General features: G+C 52.8%; 2 protein-coding genes across 2 annotated transcripts; both read right to left on the reverse strand.

Moving 5' to 3' along the window:
- Positions 1-1,257: 1,257 nt before the first annotated feature.
- Positions 1,258-6,497, reverse strand: PPP1R11 (protein phosphatase 1 regulatory inhibitor subunit 11). The gene is given in 4 exon segments (XM_075914122.2): positions 1,258-1,647; positions 2,517-2,625; positions 6,415-6,455; positions 6,458-6,497. Coding segments are annotated over 4 exon segments (387 nt in total). The 3' UTR covers positions 1,258-1,450.
- A 1,448-nt stretch (positions 6,498-7,945) lies between these two features.
- Positions 7,946-11,705, reverse strand: POLR1H (RNA polymerase I subunit H). The gene is made up of 5 exons (XM_075914133.2): positions 11,550-11,705; positions 10,758-10,889; positions 10,438-10,538; positions 10,117-10,226; positions 7,946-8,486 (listed from the first exon to the last, which is right to left on the reverse strand). The coding sequence occupies exons 2-5, from the start codon at positions 10,885-10,887 to the stop codon at positions 8,462-8,464; spliced, it is 366 nt and encodes a 121-aa protein (XP_075770248.1). The 5' UTR covers positions 10,888-10,889; positions 11,550-11,705; the 3' UTR covers positions 7,946-8,461.

Below are 11,705 nucleotides of genomic sequence, written 5' to 3' on the forward strand. Positions count from 1 at the left end.
CAACTTCAGCTATGTAGAATATGTAGCTGGAGTAATTTTAGCTTAAGCCAACCATAGCGGCCTCCTCACAGCAGGAAGCCGACGGGGGGAAAACACCCCCGTTGGCTACCCTTCCTCCTCGCAATAGGAGTACCTAGGCGGGGGCATCTTCGGAGTTCGATTTAGCAAGTCTTAACAAGAGTCATTAAATCGAACACTGGAAGATCAATCGCAGCAAGATCAAATCTTTCTTTTACTGTAAAAAAGGCCTCAAAGCTAAGTCGCAGCACAGAAAGCCAGGACTGGGGGCTGTAAACAAACTTTATGGGACTGCAGGAAACTTGGCCACACCCACAATAAACGGACACTCAGCTAACCAAAATCATGCCAGACTACGGATGTTGCTGGACCAGAGTGTGCCAGACTAGAGAGGTTCAACCTGTATGCCTCGTAGGGAATGGATTTGTCAAAACTAGGGATGTAAGCGACTAGTCGACTATCTGATAAGCAGAAGCTTATTGGACAGTTGACAAGTGATGTGACTAGTTCCTTTCCCCCTCCCTGCCACTGCTGTCCCTCTCTGATAGAGGCAGCAAGGGGGGGAATGCAGGAACCCGGGCTGGGGGGAGAGGGGGGGGAAGCAGGAGCTGGTGCTGGGGGGAGCCGGCTTAAAAGCCGTTTCCTCCCAGAATCTTCTCTGCGGGAGGAGCTAGAGGCACAGCGGGAAATGGTGCAAGCGATTCTGCTGCGATTCTGCTTTTGAAATGTACAAATATAAAATGTAACATCCCTGGTCCAAACCATGTCCTGAATCTTTCTCGCGTTATTCCAGATGCACTTGCTGAGAGGCATTTTGAAATAAATTCCCAGAAATCATTGCAACGGGTGTGACTGTGATTATATTGTGTTATTTCCACAGCTTAAATATGCAGAATTTGGCAGAACTTTAAAACACTGTGCGCAAACTTTATCATATTTTGGGCGCAGAATTTTCCCAAAAGTAAGAAGAGTCAGAAGCCCAGGGCTCAGTTAGCAGGGGGCGGCATATAGAAGGCAGGAAGGCACTGGGGGGGCAAGCCCAAAGCTGAGCTAGGAGGGGGTGGTGTGTTCGGCAGGGGGGGCCACCGATAGGTCTGTGATGAGAAGCCCTGGGCTGGGCTGGTGGCCCACACACAGGGCACGGGAAAGGGGGTTGGGGAGGGGGGAGGGGAGAGAAGGCCACAGGCACAGCTGTGCCCCGCCCCCCCGCAGAAAGCAGCAGGCTGTGGCCGCTCGTGGTCACCGACACAGACGTTTAATGGAGAAGCACAGAGACGCAGCCGGCCCGTCGCTCGGTACATTCCGCGCCGGGGCGCTGGACGGGACGGACAGAAGACGACAGCAGCTCAAAGGTCACCAGGCTCACAGACAGACGGACGGACACGCCCGCATCCCCCGCGGTGCCCCGGACAGTCCTGCGGGGTGGGGGAGTTTAGTGCTGCATGGCTGCAGCCTGGTCCTGGCCGGGCGGCTCGCTCTTGCGGGGGCTGCTCCCGGCACCCCGGCCCGGGCGTTCCCCCTTCCTGTGGCCCCGGATGCAGTGGGCGTTGCCGCAGCCCTCGTCGTCTTCATCCTCGCTCTCCGTAGAGCTTTCGCCGAAGGCCCGTGGCTTCTCGTAGATGCAGCAGCCTGGGTGGGAAGTTACACGGGGGATGGAGGGGTGGTTAATTGGGGAGGGGAGGGGGCAAGGGGAGGTTAGAGGAAGGTGGGGAGACATGGTGGGGTGAGGTTAAAGGAGACGGGGGTCACGGAGGGAGGGGAGATTAGAGGGAGTAGTGGGGGTTCCACGTGGGGAGGGGAGGTTAGAGGGGGCCACGAGAGGGTGTGTGGCACAGGAATAAGAGGGTGGGGGCAGTGCAATGCCAGGGAAGGGTGGAGAGCGAGGCAGGAAGTCAGAACCCTCCCCCAGTGGCCGGCCACCACACAGCACCGTGGCCCAGCCTGGGGGGCAATGGGGGACAGCCCAGGCTGCTGATGGCTCCCCGATTCCCCTGGGGCTCTCGCTCTGAGAGGAGGATGCTGGGAAGGGCTGTAGGACCCAGGAGTCCTTTAATGATCTCCCCTAACGGGTGCACCCCCCTCCCCTGCAGTGGCCCTGCAAAACAGCTGAGCCCAGCGAGTCGTGGGGCTCCGCTCCTTGGGGAGGCCTTCACCCGGTTAGCCACTGAGAGAAGAACTCTGGTCTGGGAGAAGTGGGGGAGGATTTGAGATGATCAACCAGAATGGGACAGGGCTGCTGGCTCTGATCTGGGCAGGCGATTGGCTGGCTCAGGGCGTGGGACCTCCAGCAGCAAAACGAAAGGCAAAGGGGTTTTGTGTTCAGGATGCGGAAACACAAGGGGAGAGATGGGGAACCCAGCAGTCCTGCCTCCCCTGCGCTAACCACTAGCCCCCACGGCCCTCCCTGCTCCGAGCGATCTGGCTAAAGGCTCTGTACCTGGACAGAGAGGGGCTCCCGGGAGAGGGAATCTCGGAAGGTGAGCACTGCAGCTACTCACATTTGGACGACCTCCGGCCCAAGTGCTCATTGTCCACCGTGTCGCTGGACCACTCCACCTTCTTGTCCGGCTTCCGCTTCCTCAGCTTGATGGTCAGGCTGCGGTTCTCCTGCCGAGAGGGACGGGGGGTGGGGGTAGGGGTGGAAAGAGGCGGGCGAGAGGGGGGTGGGGGAGATCAGACCCCGGCTGGTTCAAGCTATGGAGAAAGAACTTGGATGGTTTGGCAGAGAGACCTGGGATGGGGAGGGGGGTGCTGTGTTGTAGGAGGGAGCCAGTAGGGGGCGCTCTCCCATGGCAATTAAGCAACTCCTTCCATGAGGCCCCTAGGTGCCCAGCCCCACACTGTGTCCCCTCCAACACCACCTGGGGCACAATGCTTGATTTCCCAGGGACCACACCCTGCCATGGCACCCACACATTGCGCTCTCCACGGCTTCCATGCCCTGTTCCGGTTGCGGGGGTGGCCTCGTTCCATGGCTGCCAGGACCCCCTACGTCCCTTGCCCTTTGGTCACTGATGGGCTCCACGCACGGCCTGCTGCTGCCATAGCGACGGCAGATTGCTACCAGGAGCATCGCCATGGGTACCACGCCCTATTCCACGCTCCATGGTCCCCATAGCAATGGCTGCGTCCGCACAGGTGCCACGTCCTCCCGTCACTGGGACTGTTGCCATGGTAACGGCTGCCCCCACGTTCCCAGCAACTGTTACTGTAACACCCACACCTGACAGTTACTGCGGCTTCCCCGGCCCACGGTAGCTGTGACAACCAATGGCGCCCACGAAGGGTACAAAACTGGCAGGGGCACGTGCAGATGGGAAAAAGGGGGCCCAGGCTGGGGGCCTCAGAATTAATTTTTTTTTTTAAAACTTACACCTCCCCCTCACCCCCACCCCACTAGTTAACCTCCCATATCTACCCGAGAGAACCAGGACTTGTCAATCAAAACCGGGTTTCATTTTAATGGTGAAAATCCAAGCCACTTGGAAAGGAGTGATTTCCCACAAACCCTCATTTCCTCTCTGGAATTCCCACCACCCCATCTCACGAAGTCGCAAAGTTTCCAAGCCCAAAACCCCATGATTGTATATTACTTCTCCCCTCACGTTCCTGAGATTTTATAACCCCCACAAATAAGCAAAATACAACCTCCTCCCGCCCCCCCCCCCAACCTTTGGATTCTACATTTTTTTAAACCCTGAAATTAAGACACCCAATTTCCCATTATTATAACACCGAAAATTTAATCTGTACAGCCTTGTCATTTTATATTAAATCCCCTAAATGAAAAACCTCACAAATCCCCATGACTTTATAAGCATGCCAATCTTTAAATAAAACTTGTGATGCTGTTAACACTCCAAATTTATAAAACCTCCATGAGTGTATATTAACACCCCAATTTTGTAATCCTTCAAATACCTGTGATTTTTCAATCACTCCCCAAATTAGAACAAACAACAGGATTTTACTATCTTTAAAAAAAACCAGCCAGATCTCCCCCTCCCTCGCCCCCCATCATATACAAAACAAAACCCTGTTAGGTCTGTGCTATGTTAAATGCTCCAAAATATAAATAAAGCCACCAAATCCATGGGACTATTATATCTTCTTCAAAATATATAACCCCCAAATCCTTGAGATTTTATATTAGCCCCCCCACAATTCCAAAAACCACGCATATACTGGGATTTAATATTTTTTTTAAATTTACAACCCCAACCCCCAAGTACCTGCAATTTTATATTACCCTCCCTGCCCCGATGTTGTAAAACCTCCCAAATATCTGGGGTTTTAAATTAGCCCCCAAATATATAAAAATGCCAGATTCCTGGCATTTTCTGTTACCCTGCCCCCAAAATTATAATCTCACCCCAAATCCTTGGGATTTTATAACACCATAACTCTCTGGGTTTATATTAACCCATCAAATATACAAATGCTGCAAATCCCTGGAATTTTTGTTACTCCCACAAATATATAAATCTGCCCCAAATCCTCAGGATTTTATATCAACACACCTCAAAATCTCTGGGATTTTAAAATAACCTCCCAGATATATTAGAAACTCAAATCTTTAGGATTATAATAACTCAAATCTTTAGGATAACCCCCACCCCTAATTTATAAACCTGCCTCAAATCCCTGGGATTTTATATCAACCGCCCCAAACCTCTGGGCTACGTCTACACTGGCCCCTTTTCCGAAAGGGGCATGTTAATTTCACAGGTCGTAATAGGGAAATCCGCGGGGGATTTAAATATCCCCCGCGGCATTTAAATAAAAATGTCCGCCGCTTTTTTCCGGCTTTTAGAAAAGCCGGAAAAGAGCGTCTACACTGGCCCCGATCCTCCGGAAAAAAAAGCCCTTTTCCGGAGGATCTTATTCCTACTTTAAAGTAGGAATAAGATCCTCCGGAAAAGGGCTTTTTTTCCGGAGGATCGGGGCCAGTGTAGACGCTCTTTTCCGGCTTTTCTAAAAGCCGGAAAAAAGCGGCGGACATTTTTATTTAAATGCCGCGGGGGATATTTAAATCCCCCGCGGATTTCCCTATTACGACCTGTGAAATTAACATGCCCCTTTCGGAAAAGGGGCCAGTGTAGACGTAGCCCCTGGGGTTTTAACTACCTCCCAATATATGAAAAACCCAAATTCCTGAGAGTTCACATTATTCCCTCCCTCTGCAAAAAAAATTATAAATCTGCCCCAAATTCCCAGGATTTGATATTAGCTTCTGCAAAATTTAAACCTCCAAATCCTGGGATTTTATGTTCAACCCAGCCCTGCTCCCTTAAACAATTATACAAAAAACCCAGATTCCAGGATTTTAGAGTGCCCCTCCCCAAAAATGATAATAAAGGCCCCAATTCTCAGGATTTTATAGTGATCCTCCCCCCAAAATTATTTAAAAATAACCTAAATCCTGGGACTTTATAGTGACCCCTCCAAAATTATTTAAAAACTCAAAGCCCGGGATTTTTTAAAGTGATCATCCCCCAAATTATTTAAAAACCCCAAATCCCAGGATTTTATAAGTGAGCATCCCCCAAAATTACTTAAAAACCCCAAATCTAGGGATTTTATAGTGATCCTTCACAAAAATGGTAAAAAAAAAAAACCAACGCTGGGATTATATAGTGACCCCCCAATTTAGTTAAAAACCTGAAATCCCAGGATTTTATAAGGGATCATCCCCCAAAATTATTTAAAAACCCCAAATCTCAGGATTTTATAGTGATCCTTCACAAAAATAGTAAAAAAAAAAACCCCAATGCTGGGATTATACAGTGACCCCCCCAAATTATTTAAAAACCCCAAATCTCGGGATTGTATAAGTGAGCATCCCCCAAAATTATTAAAAAACCCAAATCCGGGGATTTTATGGAACCCCCCAAAAAAAGAAAAAAAACCCCCAATGCTGGGATTATACAGTGACCCCCCCCAAATTATTTAAAAACCTGAAATCCAGGGATTTTATAAGTGATCATCCCCCCAAATTATTTAAAAACCCCAAATCTCGGGATTTTATAGTGATCCTTCACAAAAATATCCAAAAAAAAAACCCCAATGATGGGATTATATAGTGACCCCCCCAAATTATTTAAAAACCCCAAATCTCGGGATTTTATGGACCCCCAAAAAGATTAACCCCCCCAAATCCGGGGATTTATGGAACCCCCCCAAATCCGGGGATTTAAACCCCCCCAAATCCGGGGATTTATGGAACCCCCCCCCCCAATCCGGGGATTATGGAACACCCCCAAATCCGGGGATTTATGGGAACCCCCCCAAATCCGGGGATTTTATGGACCCCCCCCCCAATCCGGGGATTTATGGACCCCCCCCCCCAATCCGGGGATTTACTGGGCCCCCCCCGGCGGCCCCGGTCCCGCTCACTGGCTCGATGGTGACGGTCTCGGTCACGGTGCCGCTGGCAGCCCTGGGCCGGCCGCCGCGGTGGCCGTCGCCGTCTCCGCCATGGCGCTGCCCGGCCCCCGTGCGCCGCGGGCCCGGTTGCCGGGGGGAAGGGTCTGCGCCGCGTACCGCCCCCTGCCCGGCTGCCCCGGCTCTGCCAGCGCCCGCCCCCTGCCTGCCTGCGGCGGCTCGCACGCGCCACTTCCGCCCCGCTTCCCGTTTCCGGGGGCGGGTCCGCCCTCCCCAAGAGGCCCCTCCTCCCCCATCCCCGCGCTGGGAGGAAGGGAATGGGCGGCGCGGCTTCCGCCTTATGGGGCCGCGGCGCGCATGCGCGGGGCAGGATGGAACAGGCTGGGAAAGGGCAAACCCCTGCGAGCCTGAGTTATGGCCCAGGCAGCGAGAGGGCGGGGCTGGTGGGAGGCCCCGCCCCCGTCAGCCTGGGCTATGTCACGTGATGGGTCTCATGGGGAGGGGCTTAGTGGGGCTCGTGGAGGGGGGGGAGAGGGAGACAGTGGGGGGATGGGAGGAAAGGGGTTCAGTGGGGGGGGGTCAGTGACACCATGGAGGGCACATGTGGGGGGCCATGGGGAAAAGAGGGATACAGCAGGGGGGTCAATGGGACTGTGGGCTGAGTGGCGGGGGGGGGGCATGTGATGTAAGGGGGGGCAGCTTAGTGAGGGGGAACCACGCCTGAGGAATCCAGCTGTGGGGCAGAGACTGAGTGGGGTGGCCATGAGGGACAATGGGGGAAACAAAAAAGGCCAGGGCTCACTACTAGGGATGTGGGGGAAGAGGCACTGTAGTTGGGGGCAGGGCTCGAGGGGAGACAGGGGCTCAGTGGGGCAGCTATGGGAGAAGGAGGGGGTGGCAGAATGGGAGCTACAGCCGGGTGGGTACTCACAGGCATCACGGGGATGGATGGGAGGGAAGCAGGCAGGTTCAGGGCTAGCAGGCTCAGTGTGGTCACAGAAGGGAAGATACAGAGGGCAGGGCTATGGCGGGGAGGGTAGGCTCAAACCTGTCATGGAGAGGGAAAATAGGGGCATAATAGGGGGATGGGGCTGGGTGGATCAATCATCGGGGAGGGAAAGCTGAAGGGGGCAGGAGGAGCAATTCAGGAGAGGGGTGCACGAGGGCAGAGGGCTTTGCTTGGCAATTGGGGTGGAGCAAGGGATGTATGTGGTAAAGGGGGAGCTGAAGGGGAGATATTTGGGGCGACAGGGTGGAAGGGTGAACAAGAAGGTGGAAAAGAGGGAGCCAGGGGAGGGCAAGCAGTATGTCTGTGTGGGACCTGGCCTAATGGGGCCCTGATCTCGCTATGGAGTGTGAATGAGCAAAGGGCTGCAAATTCAGAACTAGACGTGAAAGAAGAGAGAGGGGAGTCAGTCAGGAGAGGGTAAAAGGGATCCCTGTCCCATTCTCCCTCCCCCCCCCCCCCAAACACAACAGGTTGGTGGTTACAGAACCATAAAGAATCCAGGTTCCCCAACACCCAGGAAGAATGTAACAGAGGTTCATGTACAAAATAGAATTTTATTTACTTTCGCAAGCAGAGTGGGCTGGTAGCTGAGCCCAGAAACACACTCAGGATTCCCCAGCTGATCTGTCCTCCAAAGCACATGATCCTGAAAGAGGGGACCTAAGCCCCTCTCCAAAGCATAATACACCAATGGGCTTTCCTGTGAGAACGCAGCTGCTGGAGTGTAGCGTAAGAGCTGCGAAAGCAGCTTTATATCAGAGACTGAGTTCCCCAAAAGAGAACCAGGAGTTGGGATCTCCCTAGGGGATGGGGTATCCTCAATGGTTACCCCCTTGGGAATCACCTCTGCAGGACCTGGGGTGTGCTCATGCTCTTCCTTTGCTCCTTCATGCTTCAGGTCCCCCACGGCAGAGAACACAGGGTGGTGGCTGTCAGCCCAGGCCTGAGCCAAGACAAGGATCTCATTAAGAAGTGAAGCAAGTTGTTCAGGATAAAGGGGGTTGGTGTTACACCTCGTCTTTTCGTCTCCATGCCCTTGTGCTTCTCTGTTCAAGAGTCTTCCTTCTCCTGAAACCTGTGCCCAACAAAAGCCAACCATCAGTCCTTTGCAAAAGCTTTTACTTGATTTAATGTTTTACCTGTGGAACTCCCTGCTGCAGGATGTAGGTAAAGTCACAGGGGGACCACAGGCACTGCTGTGGGAGAGCTTACTGCCCCTCCAGTATCCCTAATCCCTCTGGGAATAGAGATCCCCCATAATCTGCTTTTTGGGGGTGACCACAGGAGGGTCTCTGTAAGGGATATAGAGGCCACTCGCCTTCCCACTTTACTCCTTTTGTCCATTTACTTTGATGAGTTACAGCACACAACAGGCAGACCAGGTAGTTAAGATCTAAAGAAAGGCAACTCAAAGGAATGCAGCAGGACTGTGTGAATTGTTCCACGCTGGAAAATTAGATTGACCCAGCTACATCGCCGAAGGGTGTGAAAAATCCACCCCCAGCGGAGCATAGTTAAGCCTACCTAAATCTCAGTGTAGCCAGTGCTTGGCTGATGGATGAATTATTCCACTGACATTGCTATTGCCTCTCGGAGAGGTGGATTACCTGTGCCGTGGGGAGGCCCCACCCCCCGCTGCAGCATAGGCAGTACACACTGATGTACACCTTGTACACTACAACGGTTCAACTGTAGACAAGCTGAAAGACTTTACATGGAGCCAGGTTCCATGTGTGCGCATGCGTGTAATCGGTAAATCTCAGTTTCCCCACACACATCCCCATTGTCGCTGGTCAACGCACGTCCATCAGGTCGGCATACACCACATCCTAGTGTTGCCTGGCTTAGTGTGAGTGAACAGCACTCTGGGAAAAACCTAAGCAACTTCCCACAATACCCTGCAATAGAGGTGTAAAGGGGTAACCGGTTAACCAGGGGTGCCTTCCACCCCTATTAAAATGCTAACTGGGGTAACTGATTAACTGATCATCCAGAGCACCCCACTCCTGACTAGGCACACGGTGCCGCAAAGGGAGGGGGAAAGGGAGATTAAACATAGTTTAACTGGTTAACATTTTAAACAGGATTTTAACGAGCATTAGGCATAAGCAGATAGGAAACCTGTGAAAAATCGAGATGCAAGCCAGAGCGGTCGCTTGCCAATATCCACAACCAGGATAAGGAAAGGTATAGAGCAAGTTAAGAGATTGGAACAAACAGGAGGGGGCGTGTGTCTGGATTTAAGTGACGTATTTGGTAACTTGCAAAATCATTCTAGATATTTCTGGCTGAAATGCTTGGGGACATGCTGTGTGCCATGTTCCCTCTAATTTTTTCCATCAATGTGTGGAATAAATTTTATTGCATGCACTGAGGAATGTGCAGATGTGCATCACCAAGAGAAACACAAATCTACCTGTGGGCAGTCTGCTTATCAGTGGGGCAGCATTTGAATCTCCTCTGGGTGGCTGCCCACGTGCTCAATTTACAGGAGAACATTGTACACCTTGTATAGCAAGAATACGCAGCTAATTTTTTTCCTGGGAGTTTTTGTGTTTTTTAGGGGGGCAGCCTTTCAAGATACACTCCAGATTGGTTTAACTGATGAGGACAGACAGCTGAGATCTAGGTTTCCTTCCCGATTGATGATAAATTTCCCATTCTTCCCTTCTAACGTGATCAATAGGGAAGGGACAGTGCCTTACTTGCACTGGCTGCAGGTGTAGAAGACGGTCTGTCCTTCATCCGCAGATCTCATCTGCCGGGTGTGGTACACCATGCCATCGTGGCCACAGCGGGGGCACTTCCTGTCAATCTGAAAGGATCCCCAAGGTTGAATCAAATCCATACAATGAAGATTCCCTCCTACCTCCCACAAAAAAAAATCAAAATAAAATCCACCACTGGCATAAAAGGGAAAGAAGTCAAAATCAGGTGATAGTGTATTGGTGGGACTCCCTGCTGCAGGATGTTAGACTATTGATGTGTGTTTTCCTTCCCACCTTCCTACAGAAATCCCCACTCACCATTGGTCCCCTGACCTCCTGCCCATCATCCAGCATCATCACAGACATGGAGCCCAGCCTGTTGACCTCAATACACGACTGGACCACCCTTCCTTCAAAATCTGCACAAGGAGAGCCACAGGCATTACTGGGGAACTGGCGAATCAGAGAGCGGAGCGAACGCACTCTATAGACTCGCTGTTTGGTCAGCCAGCACTAGACCCCACTCCCTCCCAGAGGCCCCACCCCCCTGCTCTACCCACTAGCCCACACTCCCCATCTTGGGGGATTTCCCTCCCTTAGGTCAATGCAAGCACACATGTGGGATGTGCCGCCCTCACCTCGTATGTTGATGGAGAAGGAGCACCGCATGCAGGTCACCTTGTCCTGGATGCCTGGCAGGGGCAGGATGGTGCCACACTCGGGGCAGAAATCCAGGTCCGACTGGAAGCAGGAAGTGTCCTGTTCCATGGCTGGGAGAAAAGCCCCAGGTTAGCTGAGCGGTGGTTGTAGGACTCAGCCAGGTCTCTCTCTCTCACACTCACACACTCTCTCTCTCTCTCTCTCTCTCTCTCTCTCTCACACACACTCACTCTCTCTCTCTCACATACACACTCTCTCACACACACACACACACTCTCTCTCTCTCTCTCTCACACACTCTCTCTCACACACACACACACACTCTCTCTCTCTCTCACACACACTCACACACACACTCTCTCTCTCTCTCTCTCACACACACACACACACTCTCTCTCTCTCTCTCTCTCACACACACACACACACACACAAAACAGAGGGATGGGTTTGCACAGGAGGCCAAAAGCAGGGCATATCTGCATCAATTCATGCCCCTCCCAATACTCCACAAGCCCCCTCCCAGCTGCTCCTAATGCCCCCACATCCTTTCCCCTCCCCCCCACGCTGCTCCTAATGCCCCCACACCCCTCCCCCTTGAACCCACGTTGCTCCTATTGCCCCCACGCTGTCCCTCCCCCCACGCTGACCCCATCACACGAACTCTCCCCCTCGCTGCCCCCTTTAATCCCGAAGTGGTACCACGTAACCCCCCTCCCCCCGCGCCTCCTGACACAGGGCAGGCCCCTGCCCCCAAACCAGCCCCCACGCACCTCCCCGCTGCGCTGCGCGGCTCCCCGGCCCCACACGTGTCGCAGCGTTCGGAGCAGACAACTCCGGCCGGGCGGGGGACAGAGCGGCTGGTCCTCCAGAGGAGTGGAGACAAGGGGCGGGGCGGGGCAGAGTGTCTCCCCTGCCAGGGGCTGGGG

Source organism: Pelodiscus sinensis, chromosome 19 (assembly GCF_052426305.1).
Source record: "Pelodiscus sinensis isolate ZL-2025 chromosome 19, ASM5242630v1, whole genome shotgun sequence".
Classification (NCBI taxonomy): domain Eukaryota; kingdom Metazoa; phylum Chordata; order Testudines; family Trionychidae; genus Pelodiscus; species Pelodiscus sinensis.